A 14,424-nucleotide genomic window follows, 5' to 3' on the forward strand; every position below is an offset into this window, starting at 1 on the left:
GCTTTGTACCTTGCTTTCTTTCATGGGAGCCTGAGGATACAGATGTGTAAGGATATGTGTGTGTGAGCACAAACTGGAGCACAGGAGGCTCCCTCTGAACAGCAAGAGGCTTTTCTACTGTGAGGGTGACTGGGCACTGCAAGTGGTTGCCTGGAGAGGCTGTGAAGTCTTCATTGTGCATGTGTTTTCCTCCATGATCTAGAACAAAACTTTCCACAGGGAGACTGAAAGGGGCTGAGCTTTGCATGTAGAAGATTTAGTACAACGGAGACAGCCAAACAAACCTTACACGCTGTAGCAGTAAAGGAAAACAAACTTTCAGATGCATGCTGAACAAACTTTATTCCCTAAACTCTGAAGTGAAAGAGGTGTAACAAAAGAAACAGAAAACAGCAACAATACAAACATGGTTCAGAATAAAGACAGTAGTAGTCCCCCACCCAAACTGTTTGCTCCCTATCCTAGACTGGTGCTGGAGATGTCTGTCATCAAATAAACCTGAAACACAAGGAGGAGTTACGTCACAATAACAGAACTATCATCTTCCCTTCAAGTCTTCTAACAAGATACTAGAACAACTGTACCTAGCATCAGCTTTTTATCTGTTTCTTTACCACTGTACATTAGTTCTACCTACTCCTGTGAAAAGGGTATCACAGAACAATACTTAGGACTCCATGGTCAAAAAAGATTGAGATGTGAATATAAAGTTTCACTGTTTCAAGATCAAAGGATGTTTGGAACATTATCTGTAAACATCTATTAGAAGAGTGCTTATTAAATGAGAGGGAAAAAATACTAGATAAGAGAGTCAGCCAAGAAATCTGAAAATCCAAGTCTCCGCTGTTCTCTATGGATAACACAGTGTAAAGCTCTTAATTAAAAATATTCCATGTTTGACTAGATCTATGGACATCAACATGTCATTCACGGATGTTTGCCTGAGTAACCACTGGCACCTGCCATTGAGATCAAATGCCTAAAATAAAATTAATTTTTATCATATGGGCAGAGCGCTGTGCCACATATCTGCAAATTACCTTCTTCAGTTACTGGCAGCTAAAGCTCTTTATATTGTATCACCTTAGGGCTCTTTGTTTCAGTACTTGCTGAAACAAGTAAACTTAAACCTGTAACTGTGGGTTTCAGTAATAGTATGTAAATAAAATGATTTTTTTAACAGCTTTTTGTTTTATAGTAAATACTTCACTAACAGAGTGAAAGTGGACAGAAGGGATTTTTTAAAAATAAATTCTAGTTGTCAACATTACTGGCAGTTTATACTTTGCTTTAAACTTCTGAAATCATCCTTCCAGAATAGTATGAACTTGTAGTTCATAGTCACTGTACTTACATGTCACTCATCCAACTCTGCAAGTCCCATTTCTATCAGTTTCAGATGAACTAGTTTTTTGTCATCGCCATACAAAGAAATGGTGACCTCTGGTGAAAGAGTCTGAAAGTTGACAGAGTTGACAGTAACAAATTTAAATCTCAAGCTAACCAATACTGAAAGTTATTTTACTGGCTATACTCACTGCTTAAATGGAACTGTGAATATACAGAGAGTACTTCGTTTTTAAGTAAATAAAACTGGTTTTAAAACAGCAGGAATACTCAAAAAATTTTTGACTGCAGGTTTAGAAAGAGCACCACATCATTTCCTCTTTTCAAAGTAAATGGTTCTCAGTTTTAAATTATGAGGGTAAACAGTAAAATAAATACTTAAAAATTAGAGTGCTAGTAAGAATTTTAGGCTGAGCAAGAGCTAAGAGGGGAAAAAAAAAAAAAGAAAAAAAAGAAAAGAGAAAAAAGTGATTCTCACAAGTATGGAAGCAGAGAGACGTTTTCCTTCCACGCAGTCCACCATAGCCCACAATGCATTCAGGCTCCATTCTGGGGAATAAGGAATTCTTTTCGTGTTTTTGTCATCTGAAGCAGGTTTAAATCCAGCCAAGAGAACTCGTACTGCCTGAACAGGGTACTTCAGGAGACAGTAAGGTAAGTGACGCAATCTACAACAAAAACGAGAAGTGTTTGCCCCCAACAATCCACCTGTCAAGCTCAACTCTCAGTAAGGATGTAAGGACACACTGCTGAATGGTTCATGTAGTAGGTTTACAGTGTGGAAACTGGGATCAGACTCCCTGCTCTATGGTAACATGCCAGCATCAGACTGAACAATTCCTCTGGCAGGCAGGCCCAGGCCTTAGCACAGTAAAGACTTAGCACAGTAATTATTACAAAGCAGTTCAGCATCCTACAGACCTCTTGGCCCACCTGGCACAAACTGCCTCCCCACCACAGCACTTGGGGAGGAGTCTCCAGTGCCTCACAAAGATCTGAGCACAGAAATCCAAGTGCAAATCATCACAGTGCAGGCTCCACAAACCTTTGGGGTACAAAGTGCTTCATGCCTGAATGTGGTCTAGACACACTACTGGAAATAGGTACCTTGGGTCTGTATTATCATCTCCCCAACCTTCTATCTCTCTATCCAAGAAGCAAAGGAATGGGGAAGCAGAGCAGAAAATGCAACCCTGAAATAAAACACACTGTCTCCCACAACCCCAACAGTATGTGAAGCAGGAAATTGTTCAAATCCCATTTTCTCTTCAGCAAGGATGTGTAGATTCCCCAATGAACTCAAGAGCAAGTCAGTGTGAATAAGCAGTACATATAAAAAATATGTACATATGCACTATATACACGCATATATGAGAAATTTAGACAAGCTTAGGGGACCCTAAAAGCCTGGGGTGTTTGATACACTCAGCTGACATCTGTCTGTCAGCACAGGAGCAGTTCTTAGTGTGGCTCAGCACCAAACAGAACAGGGATTTGAACTTCCATTTTCCACACAAGCAGGGCAGGGTGTGTCCCCCTCAGATACTCCCCTATCCTTTTATCTTATTCCCCAGCTATCTTCTGTGCAGACTGCAGTTCTCACAGGATCAGAGGATTTGTTTGTGCACCTTGTTTTGAGTAAGCTTCTTGGGTGCAGAAGCAGATTATACTCCTGAGCCTACTCACTGGTTAAGCAGAGATAAAGGAGAAATCTGATCTTATAATAATGGGCTTTTCAGAACAACCTGAGACAGAAGCGGGTGCACAACCCCATGCTCTGCAGACAGAAGTTATTCAAGCAGCCAACCCACCTTCTCTGCAACTGGAATCCAATGCTAAATTATAGACAATATATATGCAGTTATATAAAAGTAAATAATAATAGATGTAAAATATTTATTTGCAAGTACATATTTAGTAATGTAAGTGTATATATACATACACAGACATTTGACATGCATTTTTTCTTATGTATTTACCTGTTTGTTGGGGCAACTAAATAATTACCGTAGTCAACAAACTGAACCAGAATCTGAACAGGGATAAGCTGTATAATAGAGAGGAGCTTTGCCCTATACCATAAGCCATCCACATATTCTGCAAGGCAAGGCAGTTCTGTAAAAAGAAAAAAAGGAACAACACAAAACACCCCAGAATACTCCATGCAGTACAAACTGAACTTGAAAATCCACTTTACTCTGTGACAGAGACTAAGTTTCCTTTTCTTTCTTAAATTCATGCTATGATTTTGTTCTATGCATCCTCCAATTCTCTCTGAACTCTAATTCACAATCACTAGTATGCAATTTAAGTCAAGCTTCTCTACCTCACACGGTAATGATGAAAAATAACAGCAAATTGCTTGGTAAAGATAGTGACCCAAACAGTTTAATGTTAAAACTTCTCAACTTGGACTCAGTTGCACATTTCAGTTAGTAAAAAGACCGATCTGTAAGAGAATAGACCTAAGTCTGCAGGACATGAGGCAGATGCTGCTTAAAACCTGAACCAGAATTTCACTTGTTAGTAGAACCAAGTATTAGCAGTAACTGTTTTCTTCACAAAGGTTTAGACCCACATACTTTAAGCTATTTTAGACCCAACAGTTGTGGACAAGAGAATTAAAGCCCATTTTTTTGCCTAAATGGAGAAATCCAGGATTAAAGTCATGTTCCTTAGGGTTCACGTTAACTTCTAAACCTTGGTTACATCCTTTTTCATACACAACTTTTGTCTTTGGAATATTTAATAGCAAGGTTTTCACAATTACAACTTCTGTGACAGGCTCCTTAAGGGAAAAGTTCTATTACTACCAAATGCCATCAAAACTCAATTCATAAAACTTTAACAGTCATCAGAATCGAGTTCTGTCCATCATTTTCCAGTGGATCAGAATGACACAAAAGCCTCAATTTAATGAAAAGTAAAAACATTATTATAGTGTATCATATGACTATAGTGCGGTGTTATGCCTTACTCTCAGGAAGTTTTATTTAAAGATGCATAGAAATACAAATATTCCTATTCTCCAAAAAGAAGTTCAGGTTTTTGGTACATCCACATGAAACAACAGGGAAAATAAACACAAATGTACCTTTTTCAAAGTGTGTTAGAAGAGGAAGAGACTCCACAATTTTATTGCACCACTTCAGGGCCTCATCAAGGCTCTCTGAGTCACTGCTGGCAGCTCCCTCTGTGGCAGACGGCTTTGTAAGGTTCTCAGAAGGATCAAGGCAAATATAAACCTACTCCAAGAAAGGCCCTCGTTACAATTCTTGCAAATGACTTAGAAACTTCGAATTCCATTGGTGATCAACAATTACCAAAAGATTACTTGTTCCCATGTTTGAAAGGTTCAGTACATCCTTGCTCCCTTTTCTTCTCTATTTCATCACTCAACATTCAAAGTCCACATAGGAATCCTGTATTTGATCAATGCACCTTACATTCTGCCTTTTGTCTGGGAGACTACTAGAACTACAGAAAATTATGTGGGCTTACACAAAAATCACTATTGTTCTGCCAGATTAAAATCCAATGACCTAATTTCTTATTATACAGGATAAGTACCAGACAGAAGCACAGTAACTCTTAAAGCTCCTTTTTTTTAGAGAAATGATTAGTATTTCTCTGCCCCCACCCATGCAGGTATTTCAATTAAGAGTTCATTCAGATCCTGCCCTGCACAACCACCTGCATCAATAACTCAGGACCATTTTGGAACCTTTCTAATGCTCTAAAACTGTTAACCATGTTCACCAGCTTGATGGGACTGCAACATATGCAAGATGTCTACAAGACTTACCTCCTTAGGAGACACCAAATGGGAAACTCTGACAGGAAAGGTATCTCCTGGAACAGGTAGTGGTGGCAACACGTATGAAGGCGAAACATGAGTGTCTCCTGCAAAGAGCACCTAGACCAAGACAGACTTCAGCTGAGCATCACATTTAGTAACAAAATGGAAACTAGCTTTGGTATGACTTTGGGTTCAAAGCAGTTACCTAAGAATGTGTATAATAATAAACAATGTGTCCTTGATGGAAAAAATATTACTCAACCTTTCCTTTCGACACTTAAAAGGTATTTTTTAAAAAGCTTTAGCTAAAAGATAAGAGAACTACTTCATTAACAGTTTTAAACCAAAAAATATATATTTGAAATGATATGAACATACTGACATGGTAACTAGACTGCTGTTAATTTAAAAATGTATTCCGTTTAAAGAAAAAAAATTATAAAGAAAAACTAAAATCATAGCAATTAGTTAGCACAGATAATCCTAAATGCCATGCCCCTGTGTTCCTGCAGTTTGCCAGAGCAAGTTATCCCTTAAGAGCGAGGCAAAGAATAAATGAATTCAGCCACCACAATTATCACTCTTTCAAAAAGGCAACAGATATTGTAAAGTACAGATACATATTTTTTCAGTAGCATAGTGTCCTCTTTTAGAACCATGTATTTTACAGTCTGAAATTCTACGTGTCATTAATGCACTTGGTTCACAACAAAATAAACCTTGGTGCATTAGATTATGCACATAGCTCAGCTGGATCACAGGTCATGAATGCAGCTCCTATTATGCTCCTATACAGCATAACAAAACGTACAATTTCTGCAGCGACAGCAGCGTGCTCTACTGCAAAATTATCTTCTGAAGCAAAGATGTATGTTGGAAAGAAAAATACACTGGCAGGCTTAAACAGAACTAAGAGAAAAACGAAGTAACGGTCTTAGCAATTTAAATAAACCTGATCCTCAGATTCCAAGAAAAAAATATAAATAAAATACAGAGAAGTTACTTAGGTAGGATTTAAGACAATGACAACAGGTGAAAAATTCAATCCTTCCCTAAAGAACAACAGATATTTGGAATAAAGAACCTAGGTAATTCCCTTAGAAATCACGGGGTTTATGAAGAAATATCTGATTCAATTTAGTTTGAATTATCTCTATCCTTGGATATATTTTTATGAATAACACTAACCCCTTCAAGTGATAAAAATATTAACCTATCATAGCATTTTAGGTTTTAGAGGAACACAAAAACTAACTGGACTTCAAACAGAAATGCAAAAATTTGTTTTCATTATGGAGTCCAGGAACAAACTCTTGGCAACCCCACTATTCCATACAATCTTATCAACATGTTGTATCTACACTTGTTATGCTGCAGACCTGTGTATTTGTCTCACTGCTGTTTACATCAAAAACCAGTACAGATCAATCCTCAAAGGTCACAAGAAACTGAGTAATCTTTTTAATGTTGGAATAACAACACTGAAATAGATGCACACATGTAAGTCTCACCAGCTTTTGTACATCCTGACAATCTTCAGCAACACAGTACTTCTGGTGTGCCATGAAGGATGAAAGCGAAATCCCACCAAAATACAGGCTGATAGACAATTTGTCCCATGGGTTATCTGGTAATTTCTGTGTACACAAGACAAAATAGGTATATGATAGTAATAGTGTGATTGGGGTTTTAGAAATTGTGACCAGGAAATTCAAGCCTCTCATGCTGACATGCACCATATTCATTCATCAAAGATACAAAACAAGTCAGGATGGCTACTAACGTAAGTTATGACACAAATGAGAATATATCTAGCTCTGGAATGGTAGCATCAACTACTCATTTGAACACTGAAATATTATCCCATGTTTGCTCATTCAAACTCTTCTCTTTCACTATTTATTATTAGAAATTAAACTATTTGAAATTGCTTGTTTTCAGGCAATGAAGATGACGTTTCCCTATAAAGTTAAGATAAAAATTTAAGCATGTCCTTACTTAACTATGTCAAAATGTAATCACTTAAAACAGAATTTAGAAGTATTTATGCTGTTGCATAAACTTGTTGCATTCTGACAAGTAACCTAAGCTACTTGTCAGAATGACAACACAGAATATAAACAGGATGAAAAAATGTGAGTATCTCTAAGGGACACATTTAAGGCCTGAAAACGATAATAAAGGTCAAGTCACAGGAGAAACAAGTTTAGTTTTATTTTTGTCTAAGAAATACATTTACTACTATGTTCCTTCATATATTATTTTTAATACCAGTTAAAAGGAAAAAAAGTCCTGAAAAATAAGCTTCCACATCTATGAACAAAGCAAGCTACCTCAACATGTATTTCAACCTCTTCATTTGTAAGTAGCTCTTGAAGGCAACCTACTGCATCCTGCTGCCAAAAATTTCCAATCTATTTGGAGAGAAGCAAGAAACCCACACATTAATATGCTGATAAGTAACATTCTTCCTATTCCTAAACCAGGTGAAAAGACATGACTATCATTAAACAAACTTATCTGAAAATACACATCCTTAGTCTGATTTGTCTACAACCATTTAAATATTATCTGCTATTTGGTGCATTAAAATTTATGTGACAACACCAACCCACAATTTTCAGATTGTGGAATGGCTTAGAAAGATGTGGCTTGCCAAGTCTAACCTTTACTACGTACATAATAATGTAAGTGTACACGATTGCCTGAAGCATAATCCAAAGAAACAGAATTAATCTAAAACAAGAGACAGCACAACACAATACCTGAAATACTTCCTTTAGTCCCCACAGTATCTGTTTGCTTCCCAATCCAACAGGCTCTTTCACAGAACCATACAATGGTTTTGGTTAGAAAGGACCTTAAAGATCATCTAGCTCCAACCCTCCTGCTGTGGGCAGGGACACCTTCCACTAGACCGGGTTGCTCCAAGCCCAACCCAACCTGGCCTTGAACACTCTGGGGATAGTGCATCTGCAACTTCTGCAACTTCTCCAGGCAACCTGTTTCAGCATCTCACCACCCTCATAGTGAAGCTTTTCTTTCTGATATTGAATCTAAACCTGCCTTCTGCCAATCTGAAGCCATCCCCCCCCCCTTCTCCTGTCACTGCATGCCCTTGTAAGGAATCTCTTCCCAGCTCACTCATAGTCCTCTTTAGATACTGGAAGGTGCTATAAGGTCTCCCTGGTGCCTTCTCATCTCCAGACTGAAGAGCCCCACCTCTCTCAGTCTCTTTATAGGAGAGGTGCTCCAGCCCTCTGATCATCTTTGCTGCCTTCCTCTGGACTTGCTCCAACCAGTGGTGCTCTTCAGATGCTCTCCTGCTGACCTGCAATCCCTCTCCAGGGTTGACAAGCCTATATGACCAAAGATGCTCTTGTCTTTCTCTGACAGATGAAACCCAGAGGCCTCCAGCAGACCACGTTTCTCAAAGGAAGTGCCACTGTGCAAGCAGTCAAACCCCTGGCTGTGGCACCAGTTCCATAACAATTTCTTAACTCACCAGATTGGATTGGCCCTTTCAAATCCCTTCCCTTTCACAGGCAGGACAGATGAAAAAACTGCCAGGGGTCCACAGACCTCACTACCGCTCTTGGGATCTGCAACCCTTCTCGATACTCCTCAGACTGCTCCCAGCTGTATCTCTGGGGCCAAGATGAAACAGCAGCAGGTTATAGTGAGTGAATGGTGTGAGGCCTGGCAGTCACCCCGTGACGTCCATGATACAAGTCCCCAGTAAGCAGCACACCTCTCTAGAGAGCACCCACTGCTGTCACTCATCACTCTTTGTAAGTTGCACTGGTGGTTGCACGGGGAGCAGATGGTGCTGCCTTACTCAGCTGATGTGACAGCCTGTCCTCCTCAGCCTGCAAGAGTGCCAAAGCAGTTCCACGAGTGCACCCTGAACTCTGGGAGAAGTCTCTGCTTCCTACAGGTCCTTGCCATTGCAAGCTTCCATTCTTCTGCATTATTGCCCCCCCCCCCTTCTTTGTGTGCCACTGGGAGAGTTTCTGGCTGTTCAGCCACTGGCTGTAGGGCCACTGTAGACTGCACCTGAAATCAGCTATCCAACTCCTTCTTAGCTTTCCTGACATTACACAGACCTCTTACCACCTCCTGCAGCTCAGCCACCTGTTGCAGGAGGTCCTCTACATGGGCAAACCTTTTGCAGGCAGGGCTGCTGCCTGTCCCGGCCCCAGGAGGTAGGTCCAGGCATTTCCTGCAGTCTGAGATCTGCACCAGTAGGACAGATATTGCAAACCCCCCTGGCCTTGGCTGGAGCTGCAGTCTTTCTTCATCTCTTTAACTGCTTCCAGCAATAAAAGGGCTTTCTTTAAAAGTAAGTTTAAAAGTAAGCTAGCAATTTCAGTAATTCAAATTTACTAAATGCACCATATAAATCAAGCAGGTATGACGATACGTGAAGATGTTATTTACCTACCAATTATTTACTAACAAAAACCCCTGAAACAATTCACTGGTATTAGCTTAGATTGTTTCCTACATGGCAGAGTTCAGAATGACAGAAATACTTTTGTAGGACTTGAAGATCTATGATTTTCTGGTCATTCTGCATTAAGAAATCCAGGCCTTACTTTTTGGTACTATTATAAAACAAATTGCCACTTCAGAGTATCACCCTGTCAACTAGTGCAGTGTCCTGTCTCACAAAGGTTTTAACTCCAATGACAGCTGCTTTTGAAGCATGGTCCCTTCATAAAGCCATCTGTCTGTTCCTGATAAAAGGCTGCCTTGCTGAAATGATCCTCATCAGGTCTTCTCTGAATTCGTATAGGCAAGAAAAAATACCAGCAACTAGTCTAAACCCTTCTATGATTAAACAGTGCATTGATGTGAGTAGCTACCTACTAACTGAAATTTGCCATTACTCACCGGTAATGTCTTGTAGAGCTGACATGGGATGCAAAATGGAGGAATAGCAGTATAAAATGTAGTTGGGTATAGATGACACTGAGGAATGCTCTCTATGTAACCACGGTCTATGTACTGTACCTATATGAAATGCAAAGCTTAACTTAAAAAAGCAGGAATAGTTTCAGTAAAGTTTAACAGGAGGAAGTGTTCCATTTACAGCATCCACTTTTCTAGAGAAAAAAATAATGGCGTGATGGTAAGTAGGTGATGTGACAGAAAAAGTGGAAATGAAGGAAAGCATTAAAAACTGGTATGGCAGATTAGAAGTTCAGTTTCTAAACTTCTCTTGTAAGAATTTGTGAACTAGGATAGTGTCAAGACTTTGCAAATCTACACTCAAAAAATCATGAGCAGATTCAAGAGGTTAGGTAAGATTAACAACTAATGAGAAAAAGTAGCTCTATATCTGTGCAGTAGAAAGAATTCAAAATAAACAGATAGCCACAACTTTTTGGGTGGGGACAGGGCAGGGGGATGCTAAACCTAATTGTTTTGAAAGCACTCTGCATGTGGTATGAACAATAAAAGAACCAAAAACTCAAAAAGGATTACTTACAGGTGACCAAGGGTAGCTTTTTACTCAAGAAAGCTTACCATTACTTGGAAAACTATGGGAAAAATGATGACAACTTGAACAGGTAGACAGAATTCATCTTTAAAATAAATGCAAAATTCAGGAAAGTAATCACACTTTTAAGCAAAATGAGCATCTGCATTGCCAGGTCAGCTGAATGAAAAAGTGTGGGATCCTAACTTTAGTTTAGGGGATTGGATTATTTGCCTTTTTTTTTTTTTAAACATATATATGCACACATTCATACACCCTCCTCCTCCATATAATCAAACTTACCTGGAGAGTACTACTGCAGACTTCTACAACTTTACCTCGATACCACATTGTATCTGATCCTCTTACAACACAAGCTTCTCCCTTTTTCCAGCAGTAGGGTATCAGAAGACCAAGACCTTTGAAGGTATTTTGTATTTCAGTCATCAATCTGCTTAGTGCCGTTTCTTGGGTGAGGGGGAAATAAAAAAAAAAAAAAATTCAAAATAGTCTATAACATTCATACAAAATATTTTCATCACAAAAACCCAGCAGATTCAGATGAGGACATATATAAACATAAAATACACATGCTGCTACAAAAAATATTTTCCAACACTGATACAGTATGTATGTTCAACATCTAGTAAATGTTAACAACTTGCTACTTGAAATGAAAAGTAAACCGCATTTCTAATTCTGAAGCCCTTAATTCTGGATTCTAATCTCAGAGAAGAAGGGTCTATAAATTTTGCATCCAACACCTTGGCAGGACTAATACAAGAGCCATACAAAGCACAAACAAGACATCAGACTCCCAAAGACAGTGGTAGGACACCATGAAATTCTGCAAGGAGGTGTCCAGCAGAACCTCTTCTGCTGTGGGTACAGCCTACAGCACTAACTGCAGGAAGAACTCAGTCCTGGACAAGTGGGGTTCCTGTGCTTTGAATTTCAAAGTTTTATGGTGTGATCTAGTAGTTAAATGTGGAGCAAAAACCATAAATTAAATGTTCTTGTATGTAAACATTTTTTTAAAGCATGATATATTATCGTGCTACTGAAGACTGACACTGCATCTGTCAGACAAAAATTAACCCATTTCCAACAGAAAATATTATGAGGTACAGAATCTATCACAATACAAATAAGGAGCCCAAGGAACTTGGGTACTGAGCTCAAACTGAAGGAAAACATCCAGTAATATATGAGAACCAGGTTAATTTGTAAGAATCTTTATGACTGTATCTTGGTTACTTTAAGTAAGTTACTTCATTTACTTTAATAGTAAAATGTATCACAATTTCAACATTATAAAATAAAGCACCTGCCGCCTCACCCAATACTGCCTAGAGAAGAAAGGCAAGTAAACTGCCCATCCAAATGCTTGGGTTTTCTGGATTTCTTGGGATGGTGGGAGGACAGGAGAGCTGATTTAAGGACGGAGCAACACCTCCTGGGGATTTGGGTTTCCTCTGCTGGGAAGCTGCAGGACCTCTCCCCATGGGAGAGGGGCACCTGCCCCTCACCCCCTATGCCCAAGGACACATCACCTCCCAATAACACCCCTCCCAACAGGAATCTTCTAGAACTCTGTTCTGATTCAGCACATGTATACTAGAACACATATCTAGTATATTCTGATACACCAAAGTGCTCAGATTCATAGACAAATGTATTTTCCTCTACGTAAACTTACCATATGATTTAGGTATTATATAAATAGTTCCATCACCTCCAATGCAACTCACTATGGCTTGAAAAATTTTTGCTTCAGGTACAACAGGAAATTCATATGTTTCATCCATTCCTGAATGAGGCAGTGTTTTGAATGGTTTTTGTTCACTCTCTGAAACAGTGATGTTCTCCTCTGGAACAGCTCTGTTTCTTGCACATGCAGGTTTGGAATTATAACCATCCAGCTGCGTGTTCTCTTGCTCTATGTATACTTTAACATGTTCTTTGGAGACTGAATTAGTTCTAGCAGATTCAAACAAATCATATTAATACATTAACTGACAAAGAACTTGAGAAGTGCCAAAGTATAAAATAATAGAAATAAAAACCAAACACACAAAGATGACAAATGCTTGTTAAAATACTGTCAAACATCTTGTCTACCAACATAGAGAACTGAAATGTGCAATGGATACAATAAATAACATTATGCTCAAATAAGTTCACTGAAGATGGAGTTCTGTTGCTACATATGCTGTAGAGGACAATCCAAATTTTTAAATTATTCACTAGCTTATCCCAATGTGAATATCAGAGTCTGAAAGAATATAAAAGCATCCAAACCTTCTGCTTCTAAGAGCCAAACCCTGTTCAATAAGGTATTCAGAAGTATCAATCACTTTTCCTGTTTCATCTTTGTAAAGAATTTTCACAGGCAATGCACATGCCCCATCACTTTCCTGGAAAAAATGAGAGAGCTGGACAACATATTACAATATACATTTCCTCTAAATTACAGGTAGATTTTTCATTTTATTGGTACTGACTGCAAATCAGACATCCTTGAACAACTGACATCCCCATCAGAAGACAAAATTTATTTAATCCATGTGACAGTTCCCAACATTTTACCAACTATTCTGAACATGGCATTAAAAAGAAAGTAACAGAATACAACCTTGCTTTTTCGCCTTGTTTTATTAGAATCAGTTGCCAGACACTTGCTTTCCTCCAGCATGAGCTTTAAACCCACTCATAAGTAACTTTACTCATCACTGCTTTTATTTCCTTACATAATGTAAAACCTCACTGGCAGCTCCAACAGACACTGAACAAATCAAACACTTAAATTAGTACTTTTTTTTAATAGAGGGGAAAAAGAAATCAATTACTAATGACGTTGATACACCACTGGATTCTTTCCATCTTTGATGCCTGAAAACTAATATAGTAACTGCAGAAATCATTCTCACCAACAACTTGAGCATCTTGCTTATCTGTCCATAAAGGATGTCAGCACCCAGTGATTCCAAAAATACAAATATTATTCTCCAGTAACTAAATATATTTAAGACTAAGTTCTTTCCACACTAGGTAGCCAAACTGCTGTAATGCTCTGGTGAATAACACAAACAGAGTAGAAAGAAGAAAATACCTTCTCCTATAAAGAAGAATATAGCTTTTTCCCTACAGCAAACAGCTATCTAAGCAAGTTCCATTCAAGACTTTTAGGAGTAAAATATTCAGAAAAAAAATGAATTAACAGACAGCCTGGTAGAAATTTTACAAATACTACTGGATTTGATTACAAACCTGTATGATTATTTTTACTTGTACTCCGGTTAGGAAATAGGATAAGAATTCACACACTGTTGCTGTCCACTGTGTGCTTCCACCTGTTGGTCTAACGCAGAACAAATGATAGTCTCTAGTACAAGAGAAGTTGGCGTCTCCTGAGAGTAACCATAAACCCTTCCCCTTACTGAGAATTTGATTTTTTTTTTTTTCAAACTTCCTGAACTGTCAGGGAAAAAACCCACAATCTCCATTAATCAACAGTAAAATGAAATGATTATTCATTTCTGGATTTTTATGACAGGAAGGATAAAAGAAGTATAACCCCAAAATTTTAAAGTGAGGAGGACAATGAGTTCCAGAAGTATGACACCTGTCTTAACAGTCTAGAAGAGACCTTCTATGCAGTTTTGTAAGATTTGATTCATCTCAAATTCTCAGCCGAGGGAAAAACAATTCAGTGAAACAAATCTCTTCACTATTTTCTAATTCATCCTATAAATGCTATTCATTTCTACAGCACAGTTTTCGCTTTACTGCT

The 14,424-nt window shown here is 38.5% G+C and overlaps 1 protein-coding gene across 3 annotated transcripts in view; it reads right to left on the minus strand.

The window, feature by feature from the left end:
- Window positions 1-316: 316 nt before the first annotated feature.
- The window catches only part of RNF17 (ring finger protein 17), a 41,392-nt gene continuing 27,284 nt past the window's right edge, over window positions 317-14,424 (minus strand). For all 3 annotated transcript variants that reach the window (XM_027653096.1, XM_027653105.1, XM_027653087.1), the window contains exons 25-37: window positions 13,902-13,992; window positions 12,923-13,048; window positions 12,331-12,604; window positions 10,935-11,098; window positions 10,043-10,162; window positions 7,480-7,560; window positions 6,658-6,783; window positions 5,153-5,263; window positions 4,442-4,592; window positions 3,327-3,462; window positions 1,826-2,015; window positions 1,355-1,456; window positions 317-498 (exon numbers count right to left, since the gene is read on the minus strand). In XM_027653096.1, the coding sequence (XP_027508897.1) occupies window positions 1,358-1,456; window positions 1,826-2,015; window positions 3,327-3,462; window positions 4,442-4,592; window positions 5,153-5,263; window positions 6,658-6,783; window positions 7,480-7,560; window positions 10,043-10,162; window positions 10,935-11,098; window positions 12,331-12,604; window positions 12,923-13,048; window positions 13,902-13,992 (1,669 nt within the window). In that variant the 3' untranslated portion in view covers window positions 317-498; window positions 1,355-1,357. The remainder of the gene's footprint in view (window positions 499-1,354; window positions 1,457-1,825; window positions 2,016-3,326; window positions 3,463-4,441; window positions 4,593-5,152; window positions 5,264-6,657; window positions 6,784-7,479; window positions 7,561-10,042; window positions 10,163-10,934; window positions 11,099-12,330; window positions 12,605-12,922; window positions 13,049-13,901; window positions 13,993-14,424) is intronic.

Source organism: Corapipo altera, unplaced genomic scaffold (genome assembly GCF_003945725.1).
Source record: "Corapipo altera isolate COAL_440 unplaced genomic scaffold, ASM394572v1 0, whole genome shotgun sequence".
Classification (NCBI taxonomy): Eukaryota; Metazoa; Chordata; class Aves; order Passeriformes; family Pipridae; genus Corapipo; species Corapipo altera.